This window comes from Mesoplodon bidens (assembly GCF_964165515.1).
Source record: "Mesoplodon bidens genome assembly, chromosome: 15".
Lineage (NCBI taxonomy): Eukaryota > Metazoa > Chordata > Mammalia > Artiodactyla > Ziphiidae > Mesoplodon > Mesoplodon bidens.
In genome coordinates this window covers 19204503-19221776 of record NC_138171.1, presented here as the reverse complement: position 1 = coordinate 19221776, position 17274 = coordinate 19204503, and the positions used below count along the sequence as shown (strand labels likewise).

Here is a 17274-nt window from a genome sequence, read left to right as displayed (position 1 = left end):
TCCATTCCTATTTTAAACTATGTGTAGTACTATAGTCTTTCCCCTTCTTTGTACACTGGAGGCCATTTGCTTTCCCTGAGTTTATCTGATTACCATCCTATCATGTGTAGTCCTAGAATGTTTATATATTCCAGCCATTCCTATGAGTCACATTCTATTATTTTTCTGGTTAACTTGGGCTCTCATCATAGTCAATAGCAGCTTTTTGACCTTGAGCAAGTGACAAAACCTGTTTCAGAGTTTCCTTGACTATAACTGGAAGAGGTCAAACCAAACTATAAAGTTCTTTCAAGTTCTGCCATTCTGTAACTGACTTTAAGATGACTCAAAACCATTTTTCATAGCTGTGTAAAACTTGCTGAATAAAGACTTAAATTATATTGAATAGTTAGGACAAAGGAAAATATTCTTCAGAAGAGTTTAGATTCTGTTAAGCAGGACCCCCACCTGTTGAATAGCACATTTTTGTCTGGTTGTGTGTGTGTGTGTGTGTTTTGAGATTTATCACCTGTATTGATGGATTATACTTGTTTATGTTTGTTCTTTTTCTGTGCTACTGTGACAGCTCATCTAGGGTCACAGTTCAAAGAAATAGTGTCATGGGAATTGGTAATTGTTGTAGGGCTTCCCAAGTACTTGCTTGCTTACTGCTTCATGACTTTGTGTATGCAAATAGCAGTAATGAAGTATATTTCCCCCCATCCAGAAATTTCCTTTCGAATTGTATATTTAATACATTAAAAGTCTCCTGTACCTGTTATTTGGTGGTATTAGAAGGGGTTTAAAGATGAGTAGATTTTAAAATAAGTGAGGATAATACACTGGGATTACTCTGTCCCAAACTCCACTGAGGCTAAAAAAATACAATTTCCCAGGCTCTTCCCCTACAGAATGAATGTTTTTAACTACTTTCTCAGGTAATCGTGTGTCTGGGAGTTTTAGGAAATAGCGCTTTAGAGAGAAGTACCAATAAATTTTTATTCGTCTATCAAATTGAGAGTATTGGACTCAAGAACTTCTCCAGTTCTCATATTCCATGATTCTAGTTTTTCTGTCTAATGGCTCCCCCCAAAACTACTTCGAGAAGGGTAACTGGTCCTTATTTAAGTGCTTTCTCACCATGTTTCTTTGTAGGATGGTAAATTGAAAAAACCCAAGAATAAGGATAAAGATAAAGATAAAAAAGTTCCTGAGCCAGATAGTAAGAAAAAGAAGCAGAAGAAAGAAGAGGAACAGAAGTGGAAATGGTAATATTTCAGCACTGGGTTAAAATGTTAGCTCTTTTATTCTACAACCTAATGAAACAAGAATATTGAGTATTAAAATGAATAGCTTGATATTTGTGGGAGGAGGGAAGTACTTAAAAGAATCTCTCTGGAATAACATTCTGAAATAAGTTTTGCAGGACCTAGTGAGAACATTAACTACCTCTTACCCTATTGGATCTCAATACTATGTCCCACCCTATTGAACACAGTGAACTATAGAAGTCCTATATATATATATATATATATATATATATATATATATATGGAAATTTAGCATATGAATAAAGTTGCATTTACAATGAGAGGGAAAAGATGGATTGTTCTATAAATCTTGTTGGGGAAATTGCCTATTTGTTTAAAAAAAACAACCTTCACAAGAAAACCTGGGTGAATATTTTTATAATTGTAGAATAACCAAGACCTTTTGAAGCAATACATACAAGCAGAGCCATAAGGAAAATATTTATAAAGTTGATAAAATTAAAATCTTCTATATGGCAAATCAACAAACTCATGCCATTAAAAAAAAAATCCTAAAGGAAAATATTTGTACTACAATGGGCTAAGATTCCTAATATGAAAAAAAAGGTCTTTTAAAACAATTAATGAAAGGAATAGTCTGATAGAAAAATGAGGAAAAGGCAACTCATTAAAGAAGATAAATGATTAACAAACATCTTAAAATATGGTGAACCTCACAAGTAGCAAAGAAAGATGAGAAGAAAAATAATAAATGAAACATCTTTTTGTTTAATGTGTCACAGATTAGGAAAGATTAGTAAATATCAAAACATCTAGGGTTGTAAATATGAGAAAACAGGCATTCTTCTTCACTGTGGGGAGTGAAGATTCAGACAGTCTTCAGTGGAGGACAGTTTAGCAATAAAAGGTTATTTCTAGATGTTTAGAGCTTTGAAATAAACTTGTATTTTTAATACTGGCTGTTATTAAAACTTTGTATTATTTAGCCACTACATCTATACTATACATGATTTGTGTTTATGTTGAAAAAATTCCAATGATTCAGAGGTATACGAGTTAGAAAAAAATGACAGTTCCCTTTCCTTCTTTCTCCCGTTCCCATTTTTCTTTTCTAGCTTTGAGGTATCCACTATTTGTAGTTTGGTATGTAGAGTTCCAGACCCATTGGTATGCATTTACTCTATGGCTTTTGTAATAGAGAACAGTAATCTCACCAGTACCTCTGAGCAAAGGGGAAACATCAGTGTCCAGAGAGGTGGCTGAGAAGAGCAGAGCTGCAGTGGCAGAATGGCTCAGCACAGCTGTGCAATCGGCATTGTTGGTGTGGACACATGTGGGGTTAGAAAAAGAAAGTGTAAAGGAAAAATACAGAGCAAAGGAACTCTGGGCCTTTCTGGGGTCAGTCAGAAAACTAAAGAACATGTGTTTTTATTTTCCTCATTTTTATTTCATTTTTTTCCTTTGAAATTAATCAAAGTTTTTAGTGATGGAATATTGAAAGGTTTTTATGACCTTCAATAAAAAATTTTTTTGAAGATGAAATGAAGTGATTGGGAGTGGTGAGTTAGTAATTCGTCAGTTTGTTATGTCTCTCTGGGTTCTGTGGTTGGGTGCTCAGTAAGTTTGTTGAGTGAACAAGGTACTTTTTTTGTCATCACAGGCTCTCTGCTGCCTTCCCCCTTCCTTTGGAGCCCTGGCTCTTATTGGGCCTGGAAGCAGATGTACTCTTTTTCTAGTCCAGCCTTTTGTGTGTGGAATTAGGTATCCTTGAAGGGTCTAATAGCCTAATTTTGCTTCTGTGGTTGAAATTCTTGTCAGTGTTACCACACTTTAATTCTGAGAGACTTGTGACCTATGGTTTTTATTTTTGTTTTGGTTTAAGTGGGACCATTGAAGATGGTAGGTTTGGGGCTGAGTAATCTTTGCTACAGCCTCCAGTGCATGTGTTTCTCAAGTCTGGTTGTTAAATCGTGTGCATTCTTAAGCACAATGCTTGAAGGTACCACTGTAAGTTTTTAGAAGTAGAGAACAGGAATGACTGGCCTCTTAATCTATCGCTTGCCCTTTCCTGCTGTCACTGTAGGCTTGCCTGTTAGACTGAAGTCGGTGGTCCAGTCCTCAGTGACTGTCACTGAGAGCCTAGTCAGTGAGCTTAAATGGCAGATACTCTCATTTTTACTACCTCTCTTGCTATCTCACTAAAAGAATTAACACCCTTTACCAGTTTGATAAATGTGTAGATCTTTCCCTTCCCCCCCAGAGTCATAGACTTGTTCATCCTGCCAAAAAACAAGCCAACTTTGAGCCTTTTCTCCCTCCTTGGTAATTCTGGGAATGGGAAAATGGTCAGGATCCCCGTGGGTTTCTTTACTGTGTCACATTTTCTCCATAGAAACAATGTTACAAGTGGTGGCAGTATGCTCAGGCTCATTCATAGAAACCTATTAAACCCAGCTCCCCCTATTTTTTAAAAAATTTTTTAAATTTTAAATTTATTTTATTTTTTATTATTTTTAATTAATTAATTTGTTTGTTTATGGCTGTGTTGGGTCTTCGTTGCTGCACACAGGCTTTCTCTAGTTGCGGCGAGCTGAGGCTACTCTTCATTGTGGTGCGCGGGCTTCTCTTGTTGCGGAGCACGGGCTCTAGTCACGTGGGCTTCAGTAGTTGCAGCACACGGGCTCAGTAGTTGCGGCACATGGGCCCTCGAGCATGCGGGCTTCAGTAGTTGCAGCACACAGGCTCAGTAGTTGTGGCATGTGGGCCCTAGAGTGGCACACAGGCTTAGTTGCTCTGTGGCGTGTGGGATCTTCCTGGACCAGGGCTCGAACCTGTGTCGCCTGCATTGGCAGGAGGATTCTTAACCACTGTGCCACCAGGGAAGTCCCAGCTCCCCCTATTTTTAACTGTTACTCGTTGTAGCTATATAGGGTTTCACCTCTGCTTTGAGTTGAGTGTACTTTTGTGTCAGGGTTGGCCTGTTGGGACATAAGTCCCATGTTTATTCTAAATAGATGATTCCTCATGAGACTATCTAGAAACTGGGGAGTTTGTTGATGGTGTTAAGCATGATTAAGTACATGTTTTTCTTAACTTTGTTGGCGAACCATTGATGGGGCCCTTAAAAGGCCAACACTAATATTTTTATTTGTATAGTAGTAGTTGCTGATCCAATGATATCAGCATGTGTCATAGGATATGTTCTTTCTTTCTGTTTAAACTGAGGTTTAGTGTTGAGTGCATCTCTTAATTTGCTTAAATGGTTAAGAAGTTACTGTGAGCCCTCAGGATGAATGTGACAGAATAGAAAGAATTATAAAAAGTTGGAATCTTAATTAAAAAGCACTGGAGTTGGGAATTCCCTGGCGGTCCAGTAGTTAGGACTCTGCACTTCCACTGCTGTAGGCCCAGGTTTGATCCTTGGTCAGGGAACTAAGGTCCCACAAGCCGTGCTGTGCGGCCAAAAAAAAACGAAAACAAAACAGTGGAGTTGATAAGAATGGAACCAAGTCCTAGGATAAAGGAAAACATGGTGCTCTGGATCCCCATACAGTTACTCTGTGACTGCTATAGATAGGCTTCTTGCAATTTCTCTCATCTCCGTACACACATCCATCCATACATACGTATTTTCTCTGATTTGGAGAGTAAAAGATTCTGGGGGGGGTGCTTCCCTGGTGGCGCAGTGGTTGAAAGTCCGCCTGTGGATGCAGGGGACACGGGTTCGTGCCCCGGTCCAGGAAGATCCCACATGCCGCAGAGCGGCTGGGCCCATGAGCCATGGCCGCTGAGCCTGCGCGTCCGGAGCCTGTGCTCTGCAACGGGAGAGGCCACAACAGTGAGAGGCCCGCATACCTCAAAAAAAAGAAATAGATTCTGGGGGAAGTGTGCAGTTAAGTGGTATTCTAATACATTCACTTTGTTGTGCAGTGATCCCCACCACCATCCGTCTCCAGAATTCCCATCACCTTACAAAACTGAAACTCTTTTTTAAACAATAACCCTCCTTCATTTCCCCTTTTCTTGCCCTCAGTAACTACCATTCTCCTTTCTGTCTCTGTGAATTTGATTAATCTAGGAACCTTGTATCAATGGAATCCCAATATCTGGCCTTTGGTGACTGGATTATTTTACTTAAGAAAATGTCCTCAGGCTTCCCTGGTGGCGCAGTGGTTGAGAGTCCGCCTACCGATGCAGGGGACACGGGTTCGTGCCCCAGTCGGGGAAGATCCCACATGCCGCGGAGCGGCTGGGCCCGTGAGCCATGGCCGCAGAGCCTGCGCGTCCGGAGCCTGTGCTCCACAACGGGAGAGGCCACAACAGTGAGAGGCCCGCGTACAGCAAAAAAAAAAAAAAAAAAAAAAAAAAAAAAAGAAACCAAAAAAGAAAATGTCCTCAAGGTTCATTCATGTTGTAGCATGTCAGAATTTTCTTCCTGTTTCAGGCTGAGTAATATTCCATTGTATGTATAGACTACTTTTTATTTATCCACTCATCTGTTAATGGATGCTTAGGTTATTTCTACCTTTTGGAAGTTGTGAATAGTGCTGCTGTGAACATTTGTGTACAAATATTTGTTTGAATGCCTGCTTTCAGTCCTCTTGAGTGTATTCCCAGGAGTGAAGTTTCTAGATCATATGGTAATTCTATGTTTAACTTTTTGAAGAACCGCCATATTGTTTACCACAGCTGCACCCGCTTCATTCCCACCAGCAGTGCACAAGAGTTCCAGTTGCTCCACATCCTCATCAACACTTGTTATTTCTGGTTTGTTTTTGTTTTTAAGAATAGCTATCCTAGTGGGTGAGAGTGCTATCTCATGGTTTTGATTTACATTTTCCTAATAATCAGCACCCTTGTCAAAAATTACTTGACCATATATGTTGACCTTGGTTTTATAGTAATGCTATTGTTACAGCACAGTTTTTGATACATGTAATTTTTATTTGATGTTTCTGAACTTTAAAACATTGGCGTTGCAAGATGACAGGAAGTAATAGAATATGCATAACTGGCCTCCTGAATAATTCTGTAGAACTGTAGGACTTTTCATTTTAAGATAGGAATACCGAAGATTAAAATCTGTGAAGTTTTAAAGTATTCTATCTGTAAGACAACTGACTGACTCTTTAAAAAACAAAATGGTGGTCGTGGTGGTGAGAAGGTTTGTCTAATTCTAGAGAAAGAAAGACTTTGAGACATATCAACCAATTGCAGTGTGTGGTCCTTAATTGTATCCTAGTCTATAAAATACTTTTTGGATATAATAGGGATGTTTTTAATATGGTCTGAGTACTTGAAGGATACTAGGGAACTGTGACGTGGGATGATAGTCATTATGTACTTTCTCAAAGGGTTGTTTTCCCTTACACCTTCACCTGGCATCTCCATTCCCAGGAGGCCTTTTCCTATGTATCAACTGTATAAATAATATCTCTGTCATGCACACCGTTGTGGCTTACTGTTACATCATTGTGATAAAACAGTTGTTTGCATATCCATATCCCCTACTTATTGCTGAATAATGATCTCATGTACTCAATATCTTTGGACTAAACTGCTGAAATGTATTTTCCTCCATTCACCTGATTATTCCATCATATTTGTTGTGAGTATTGGCTTTTACAAAGTGAAGGATGCTGGTTTTTTTGACCCAGGCCTTGAATGTGGGGCCGAGAGTCATTCCAGAGCACCAATCAGTTGAGCAGATAATTATTTTGGCATTTAATAGGTGATAATCTCTATATTAGGTGAAGTGATCACTAAATGAGGTTGTACTTTGTCTTTTAAAGGTGGGAAGAAGAGCGCTATCCTGAAGGCATCAAGTGGAAATTCCTAGAACATAAAGGTCCTGTATTTGCTCCACCATATGAACCTCTTCCAGAGAATGTCAAGTTTTACTATGATGGTGAGTTGTTCCAAGGTTGTCCAATTCTTGGCCAAGGAAAGAGTCTGCTTCTATTTCGGAATAGAAAGTGAGGAAGGATCTTGTGCTGTATAATCCTTTTTGTTTGTTTCATTTTGTTTTATTGTCATCGTATGGTTTGGGGAAAGGGCTGTCAGGTATTTACTTAACTCTTAAAAGGCCTATTTGGTGCTGAAAAAGTGCCGTGAGAAAGGGGCTGTCTTATCTCCCTTGTCTCCCTTTGAGACATGGTCCCAAAAAGGTCCATCTACATAGGTCACAGCACTTGGTCCACAAGCCTAATGTTTTTATCTGAACTTCACTTCTAAGGAGCTACTCTTTGTAAGAGTTACTAGAAAAGCCTGACTTGAATGGTAGTATTTTATTTTAGCGACATAATGCAAGCTGACAAGCTGCTCATTGCTAGAAACAGTATTTAGTACTTGGTTGAGGATTAATTAGTCTGCCATCAACATCTAGGTGGGGCTAATAGGTGTCTGTCACTCACTCTACACAGCACAACACTATGCCTTTGCCCTTTATGCAGTCAAGTCTGATGAGCTACTGTGAAGAAATATCCTGCCTAGTTCTCTTAGAACCCTCAGAATTGTCTATTAATTGTCACTGGTATTTCTGTCCTTGGGTTGACAATTTTGAGAGTAGTCTTTGATGCTCCCTTATTGGCATATAGCAGTATGCAGATGGTAATACTCAACTGATTTCCCTCATTCCAAGAGTTTTCTCCAGAAATGGCTAGAGCATTATTCCTCAAACTCTCATGTGCTTTAGATTCACCAAGTGGATCTGGGCCCATTTAATTGGTGTTGAGTGATATTGGGTGCTTCTGAACCAAGTGGTCTGCTGACCAAACTTTGAGAAACACTGGGCCAGGAGGACTGCTGAAAAGCATCAGTGGTGAACACTCAGAGTTCTGGTATATCTCTGTGTCCACGAGCAGTGGCCTCAGGCCATGGATGCTTATAGGTCAAGGGTAGTAGTTTATACTGAAAGGCCAGGTCTTGCAAGTGAGGAACATGTCAAACTTGGCAAGCTGGAATTCATTTTTTTAAACTGTATTTATTCAGCGTGCCTGTATTCAGACACCAAGACCCAGCAGCGACAATACTGACGAATCCCTCATCTCATGGACTGTGCCGTCTAGCAGGACCTTATAGCCTCAGTGACAAATGCTTATCAGATAAACATTCTGACCTACGTTGACTGGACAACACAGGATAAGAGTACAGAGTTCTACTGTCAGCCCTCACAGTGGGTCATTCCTGGAGACTCTTAAATGTGACTCAAAGCTAAAACTCCAATGAAGAGAAAGAGCCTTAGATAATCATAAAAGTTCAGGTATTCTGTAACCCTAGTATGGGTTTACCAAGAGCTTTAGAAAGCTCAACTGGTAAAGCCTAACTCTGAGGTCCAAAGTGATTTGAAGGAAAGCTAGATTCCTTTCTTTAGCCTTAGGGTTTCTCTTACTTTCCAAGATGGGAATTCTTGCCCGGTCATCCTTTATAGGAGCTCCAGCTCCAGGGCTCTCACATTTTCTCATTTGCTCTTTCTCAGATCTCTTCCCTTTGATTAGGTAAAGTCCCACACTGCAGTAAGTGAAGAAGTTGTATTTGACTTACTAGTCTGGAGTGATACTGTCAGTCCTGCCTGCTCTCTAGGGAAGAGAATTCTCAGACTCCTTTAGCGCTTGCCAGGGAGGTGGGGAACGGACTGGCTGAAGCAGTGAATGGCCTCTAAGAACCTCCAGTTTTCAGCTCTGACTCAGCAATTTCTTATTCCTGGAGCTCAGCCTTTTCTATAAAGCACTACCGTTGTCAGGATCCTTTAAGTCATCCTCTTACCCTTCTACTGCTGGGAGTTGTCATTTCATCTTTTGACAGCTCATCTAAAACAGGAGGCATTAAAATTGCTTTCTCTATTGGGACAGAATTCAGTAAAATTTCCCAAAGAGTATACCAGACATAGCCGAGGACAGTTTACATTCTTTCTTGCCTTTTATTTTATTTCATTTATTTTATTCTTAGTGACTTAATGGTTTCCTTTATATTGGAAGCATGTTACATCTTAACTGGCAACACTGGTTCCAACTTGAGTGGGGGAATTCTAAAGAAGTGCAGGAAACTCTTGAAAGCCATCCTGTCCTCCTCAAGGTGTCGTCTTTGGAAGGAGCCGGAATGTTGAGAGGGGAAGCCGCGCCACCTGCTGGCCTTTTAAAATTACGAATTTCAAGCAGGTTCTTTCCGTCTACCCTGAAAGTTTGTTTGGAGCTGCAATTCCCTGTATCAACCCTACAATCAGGGATAATAACTTTCTAACATCATGAGATGAGATGTCTTCTGAGTTTTGAAATGAATGGATTTCTGGTTAAGTTTTAGTTTTCTGTAATAAATGGGAAAATCCTTGGTGAATTATTAGTACCTATGTAATAGTAAGGCAGTGGAGAAACATGTATGCGAAGAACCCCAGTCATCCCTGTGTTCTGGATGAGCCCTGTTTCCCTGAAAGAGGCAACCTCATAATGCCTGTGTTCCAGGGCATCTCAGACTCTAGTGTATACACAAGCCACTTGGGGGTCTCATTGAAATGTACTTTCTGGTCAGTAGGTCTGGGGTGGGGCCTGAGATGCTGCACTTCTAACAAACTCCCATGTGATGTCAATACTGCTGGTCCATGAACTATACTTTGAGTAGCAAGGTTCTAGAGGAATGTCTTACTTAGATTTTTCATATGGGATATCTGGGCTTGCCTGCTGTGAATATATATTTTTAATTCATATTCCACCCACCTAACTTGAAAGAAGAAAGATGCCTATTTCTTTTCCCCACAATTCCTTTCTTCCACTCCCTGCCCTATCCCTTCCTCCCCTTCTTGAACAGAAGCTGTTTAGCTTAGCAGTGGCAGGAGTCCCTCTGAGGATTTGATTTTTAAAAACCATTGAAGAGGTGTAAAGGACCCTGCTTGCTGAAAGGAAAAGGAAGAGTGACTGGGCCTCCCCCAGGTCATCCCTGTCCTGAGCAGGCTCCTGGGAACAATTTACTGGCATAGTCTCCAGAGACTGACCCAGGTAAATATCTGATACAGAGAAGGCGAATTCGTACAAGTAGATACAAATCAATATACTACTGTCTTTGTTGTTATTGTTGTTACCACGTGTCACCAGACCTTTATATACATACCTTTGGAAGGTAAACCATTATTAAAGAAGACGTCTCCAAAGCCTCAGTGTTTATACTCAGAACATGAATACTACACCTCATTTTTTGGAACCACTTTTTTCTCTAGGTAAAGTCATGAAGCTGAGCTCCAAAGCAGAAGAAGTAGCTACGTTCTTTGCAAAAATGCTCGACCATGAATATACTACTAAGGAAATATTTAGGAAAAATTTCTTTAAAGACTGGAGAAAGGTATTGTAGCCTATATATTGATATCCTAGCACCTTACAAAAATATTGATCAACTACTAAGTAATAAATTGTAATTTTACAAAAAATTCCCTGATGTACAATTTGAGTTTTATGAATTTTATTGTATTAAAAAGTTGGGGGAGGGGGTTCTATTCATTTACTGTATTATATAGGTTTTCTGTCCAACAAGAATACCTATATTTCTTTCCTATCAGCTGTCATAGGACTGTAGGGGGTAGTTTATCAGATTAGGCCAAACAAAACCTCAGCTCCAGCTGAGCAAAGCAAAGTTTGCCTCTGCAGGACTGCCCTCTGTCTGCTATTGCAAAGAGACATGCATTATGTTGTTCTGTTCCCTCTTGATTCATGCTCGTTAGTTTTAGGTACTTTCTGCTCTTGAACCCACATGTCTATCCTGTATCTGCCTACGTGATTTTAAACAATTTCCTTATTCTCAATATGGATAATATGAACAGAGGCTGAGCTGAAGTTTACCTTCTGAATAGCTCTAGAAGTAAGATTTAATAAGTGAATAGAGCAAGGATGTTTCTAGGAGAGAATGAATGTGGGAATATTTCTCCCATTACTAAAATGAACGATGTGTATTCATGTTTCCCCAGCTGTAGTACTCATAGGCTTAGGGGGTTGTGGCAGTGTGACGAGGAGTACGAGAAACTACGTAAGAGTGTTACCCTTTTCAGTGTTGTTATTTTGAATGTTCTTCTATTGAATACATATTTATAATAGAGTGAAGTAAGAAACGTGTTCCTTTTTTTTCAAAACTCACAAGTTTAGATTGACTACCTCACCAGATACCCTTTGACTGAAAACGTGATGCTTTGCTGTAACTGCAGAAAAACCAGAGGGCTTTTTCATTTATTTACCTTCTTCTTCTTCTGTCTCTCCCTTTTCTCTTAACTAGGAAATGACCAATGAAGAGAAGAATATTATCACCAACCTCAGCAAATGTGATTTTACCCAGATGAGCCAGTATTTCAAAGCCCAGACAGAAGCTCGGAAGCAGATGAGCAAGGAAGAGAAACTGGTGCTGCAGATTTCTTAAACCTCCGGAGGATTGTAGAACAGTGATCAGTTTATCTAATTGTCTTCTTGTTTCTTACAAAACAGTTATGACTTTAACGATTTCACGTGGCTCTATACTAAAGATGTAGGATTCTCAGCCTAGTGAAGTCTAGAATTCCTTAAGGGTTTTATGTAGACTGAAAATTGTGAATAAGTACTATGTTTAATGGCTCAATATGAGAACTCTGGTGTGCTGTTGATCTAAAAGCCAGCCAGTAGCTCCAATAATACAGTATTTAAGGATGGGCAGATCTGACCCACAGTGGCTCCTGGATGTTAGGGATTTAAGACAAAATCATATTGGCCATGTGCGCGCGCGTGCGCGCACACACACACACACACACACACTCTCTCTCTCTCTCTCCTTTGATGTATTTTACTCTGGAATCTAGGCATGCTCATCCATCTTTGTCTTCTAGCTGTGGCTAACCTCATTCCTGAAGGATCTTTCTAGTATCCAGCTGGGATGTCACTTTCTTCTAGAATACTGGTAGGCAAGCTATAGATAGGCTGCTTGTTTTTGTAGAAAAGTTTTATTGGAACATGCCACATCTGCTTGTTTACCTATTATCTGTGGTTGCTTTCATGCAACAGTGGCAGAGTTGAGTAATTACAGCAGAGACTGTATGGCCCTCAAGCCTAAAACATTTTCTATCTAGAATCAGAGGTCTAGGAGTTAAGGATTTTAAGGAATTCTTTGCACTTCAAGGCCTTGTAGTTTCAGTATATTAAACTTGCATGTTTATATAATTTAGGCCATTGTCTTTATATAACTCTTTGTTTGAGGGTGCCTATTTGACCTTCAGTTTAAAAATTAGTTACTATAGGGATCATAAGAATGATCCCTGCACCAGGCTTTTTAGTCTCAGCTTAGTCTTCTCCAGTATTCCGAATTAGTGAAATTTGGTTTATTTTTCACTTCAGGGGTGTTTTTCAAATTAAAAACCACTTTAGGGAGGGTTCGTTTTTGTTTTGTTTTGTTTTAATATTTATGTATTTGTTTTATTTATTTATTTGGCTGAGCCGAGTCTTAGTTGTGGCACGCGGGATCTTTGTTGCCACATGCAGGATCTTCATTGCAGCATGCAGGATCTTTTAGTTGTGGCATGCAGGACCTGGTTCCCTGACCAGGTATCGAACCTGGGCCCCCTGCATTGGGAGCACAAGTCTTAACCACTGGACTGCCAGGGAAGTCCCTAGGGAGGTTTTATAAGTAACACCATGTCAGAGCCTTGCCAAGGACACCTGTTGCCAGCAAGTTGTGGATTTTTATCTACACACAAGGCAGCAGGACTTACTTAACTTGAATTGCTGAGTATAATATGAAGGAAGAGTCAGCAGAGGGTAAGGAGGCTCCAAATCATTCCATCTTTGGAGCAAGGATCACAGTATAAAATATATGTACCCATGTACTAGGAAAGAATCCATAACAGGTTTCTTTGCACTTGAAAACCCACGGGAAATACTGTTCACATGGGAATTTTATTGTATTTAAGCTTGAAAAAATCTCTTTGGTCTTCTGGGAATTCCCTGGCAGTCCAGTGGTTAGGACTCCGCACTTCCACTATAGGGGGCCCGTGCGGCCAAAAAAAATCTCTTAGGTTTTCCTTTATCTGAATTTGTTTCTTAGTGATTTTTAGACTTTTCTCTACCTTGACCTGCCCTCCCACAAGAGCTAAGAATGTATGAGTTGAGCACAGTAATTTGAATCCCTTTTGAGTACTTCCTTGCCATCTTCCAGAAAATCAAAGAGGAGAATGAAAAATTACTGAAAGAGTATGGCTTCTGTGTTATGGATAACCACAAAGAGAGGATTGCCAACTTCAAGATAGAACCTCCTGGGCTTTTCCGTGGCCGTGGCAACCACCCCAAGATGGGCATGCTGAAGAGACGGATCATGCCTGAGGATATAATCATCAACTGTAGCAAGTGAGCACAGTTCATCCTTTGGCCGGAAATGAAGTGGAGGGCTTCCTTTGTTCTTGGTAGTTGGGAGTTTTTCCTATATTACAGAGGACAGTTTGGGAGCAGCATGGTATTTCTGTGTATAGATCTCCTAGTGTTTATCACGTATTGACTGGTGAGGAGGAAACCTGGAAATACATGCTCAGCAGATTTGTCCACTTCAGGTTATGAAAGGTGAAATTGCTCATTACTTCTCACCTCACTGCTCTCGCTTTACTTCCACAGAGATGCCAAGGTTCCTTCTCCTCCTCCAGGTCATAAGTGGAAAGAGGTCCGACATGATAACAAGGTTACTTGGCTAGTCTCCTGGACAGAGAACATCCAAGGTTCTATTAAATACATCATGCTGAACCCTAGCTCACGAATCAAGGTAAGGGGTAGCTAAGAGCTGCACCAGTCAGTGGGGCTGATAATCTCTGTCTTTTTGTTGAAATCTAATGTTCTCAGCCTCTAGAATCACTTTGACAAATTGAAAAACATCCCCACAAATAGAAGGTAATTTCATAATTAGCATTATCTGGTGATGTCCCTAAGATGTATCCATTTTTTACATCACATTGTAATCTTGTTTATTAATTCACAAATATTAACTGAAATCCCAGTATGAGCCTGGCACACTGTATGCATGTTGCTAGGAATTGTGTTGGTAAACAAGGTGGACACAGTCCTTGCCTTCACATTGTTTACTGTCCAGTGGTCAGAGTGCAATGAAGAACATGGTAAATGTGTATTGGCTTCTACAGCTAGTTCTCTTCCTCACCTTCCTTGGCTCTGAAGAAGGGAATGTAATTACTCTGAATCCAGAAAGAGGTTGTAAAATCTAGAGTCTTACATACTCTGTCTTCCTAAGGTTTCATCTGGGTAGATTCCATGAGGACCAAGTGGGATAATGTATGTGAAAGCATATCATAAACTGTTGAGTACCCATGTGCTGCTATTTATTGATACTGCTATTGAAAGGAGAAAACTGTCTTGGAAGGGCAGTCAGTTCTTGTTAGCCTGCTAGGCATACCCTACTTGGGCAAGTCCCTCAGACATACTATGGAAATGTGAACGGCAACTTAAAAGAGAGATGGGCTCCACAGAAAAAGTCAAGGAATTATTAGTTCTGTATAGACTGACTGTTTACATGCAGGGGACTGAGGCTATAGACCCTCTTAATCTTGGTTTATAGTTTATTAAACACTTGTTAAGATTTGAAAGCCACAGCTCAAAAGGCTGTGTGTCTTTTCAAGACTAAACGCACATTTTCTAGCTTACAGTCCTGTGTCCTAATGAAAAATACCCACGTATGTATTTTCTTCAGTGTAATTGGAAAATGTCATTGTTTTTAGTTTAGAGTAAGTATAGAATCAGAAAGAGAACCCCCGTGGCAAGTAAAAGTCAAGTCATTTAAAGAAACATGTTGTATTCCTCTTCTGAAATACCACCAAGCTGTAGGGCTACCAAGGTGGGTAAACAATGATTTTAGCCCTCAAGGAACTTATGGGCTGCTGGGCAAATCGGCTAAGAAGTCAATTGTATTGGAAAGGTAAATGTTGAATGCTTCAGATAAATGGAGTAGTTATTCCCAGCAGTTAGAGATTAGAAACAACTTTATGAAGGAAATTTTGTTACAGTTAGGTCTTAAAAGAGAGGCCTTTAAAACAGAAATGTGTCGTTATGGACAGAGATGAGGGGTATGAAAAGGAGTAACAGAATTGTCAAGTGATGGTTGCACAACATTGTGAATGTGCTAAATGTCACTAATGGTAAATTTTATATTTGTGTTCTACCACATAAAAAAATCAAAATAAAAGATTTTGGATTACTGTTAAAGTATTTTCACGTAAGTTGACATTTGATTCTGTTAATAACCACACCAGACATGTACTAATGCCATCGTTTTACAGATAAATTTAATCTCTGAGAGGCCAAACTGTTGCAAGCCTTAAATGCCTTGCTAAAGCGACTAGACCATGTTATGCATTTGATGGAGAACCACTGGCTTGGAACAGAGGAGTGTCTTGAGCATAACCCGACTTGAGCAAGATTTACAGTCATTACGCATAACCAAATCAATAAATACAAACTGTTGTACATGCTGCAAAGGATACAGGGTACCTATTTGAGAGTATGCCAGGGCACCTGATCTGGCTTCTGGGGTTTAGGAAAGGCCTTTCTGAGAAAGTATCATTTAAGATGAGACTTACAGAATGAATAGGATTTATCCATGGAAAGGATAGGGGAATGGGCATTCCAGACAAAGAAAATAGCCTTTTGAAATCCCTGAGGTAAGAAGGAGCTGCGTGTTCTTGAGGACTGAAAGGCGACCACCGTAATTGGAGTATAATGAGCAAGAAAGAGGCATGATGGAGAGGAGACTGGAGAGAGGGATGTAGGCCAGATCTTCAGACTCTTCCTTAAAAAAATTTTTTTAAGTTTTTTTTTTTATGTGGACCATTTTTAAAGTCTGTATTGAATTTTGTTACAGTATTGCTTCTGTTTTTTGTTTGTTTTTAAATTTATTTATTTTTGGCTGCGTTGGGTCTTCGTTGCTTCACACTGGCTTTCTCTAGTTGCGGGGAGTGGGGGCTACTCTTCATTGGGGTGTGTGGGCTTCAGTAGTTGTGGCTCGCGGGCTCTAGAGCACAGGCTCAGTAGTTGTGGCACACGGGCCTAGCTGCTCCGCGGCATGTGGGATCTTCCCGGACCAGGGATTGAACCCGTCCCCTGCATTGGCAGGCGGATTCTTAACCACTGCGCCACCAGGGAAGCCCTTGCTTCTGGTTTTATGTTTTGGTTTTTTGGCCACGAGGCATGTGGGATCTTAGCTCCCCGACCAGGGATAGAACCTGCAACCCCCTGCATTGAAAGGCGAAGTCTTAACCAGTGGACCGCCAGGGAAGTCCCTAAAATTTTGTCTATTATCCAAATCCAGTAGGAAGCCACTGGGTTTTAAAGGGGGGAATAACGCCAGATTTGTGTTTTAGAAACCTGTGATATAATTGATCATTCTGACTGCTGCTCTGTGGAGACTGGATTGGACACAGACAGGAAGTAGGGAGACCAGTAGGAGGCTGTTGCTGTACTCCAGGCAAGAAATGGCAATGACCTAGACAAGATGATGGCAGTGGGGGTCGAGAGAGGGGAACAGATGCCAGATACATGTGTGCTCTTACAGGCAGGATTAGAGTCGATAGTAGGAGAGTCTCTGAGGGTTGAGAGACTCATTAGACAAGCTGGTGGAGCTCCTCAAGGGCAGAGAGCCAGCCAATTTTTATTCAGACAATATCCAGGTAACTCCTGTGCACTGTAAGGATTTGTGCAGGTTTCTAAGTGATGGTTATGGTAGTAAACCTAGAAAGCCACCTAGATGTAGGCCCTGCCTAGGACCTTATACCCAGGACAGAGTGGCTCACTCTAGCAACTGGGTTGGGATCCTGAGTCATGAAAAATGGTTAAAGCTTTGGCAAGTGGTACTGTTAAGGGGAAAAATAAATGTGATTTCTTAAGCTTTTTGTCAGTCTTCCTCGGTTATGTCCCACTCAGCAGAACAGATCTTCAGAGGTCGAGGTTTTGACAGCATGTTAAATGGTTTTTTAACTGCACTACCAGCAGGAGAAGCATTCTCTTTTTAGATAAAAATAGAAAGATAAAAGTAACAGGGA

The 17274-nt window shown here is 40.4% G+C and overlaps 1 protein-coding gene across 1 annotated transcript in view; it reads left to right on the top strand.

Moving 5' to 3' along the window:
* The window catches only part of TOP1 (DNA topoisomerase I), an 82950-nt gene that overhangs the window by 47983 nt on the left and 17693 nt on the right, over positions 1 to 17274 (top strand). Inside the window, exons 8-13 of the mRNA XM_081257883.1 lie at positions 1135 to 1247; positions 7043 to 7158; positions 10456 to 10577; positions 11499 to 11621; positions 13401 to 13588; positions 13850 to 13994. Coding sequence (XP_081114009.1) covers positions 1135 to 1247; positions 7043 to 7158; positions 10456 to 10577; positions 11499 to 11621; positions 13401 to 13588; positions 13850 to 13994 — 807 coding nt within the window. The remainder of the gene's footprint in view (positions 1 to 1134; positions 1248 to 7042; positions 7159 to 10455; positions 10578 to 11498; positions 11622 to 13400; positions 13589 to 13849; positions 13995 to 17274) is intronic.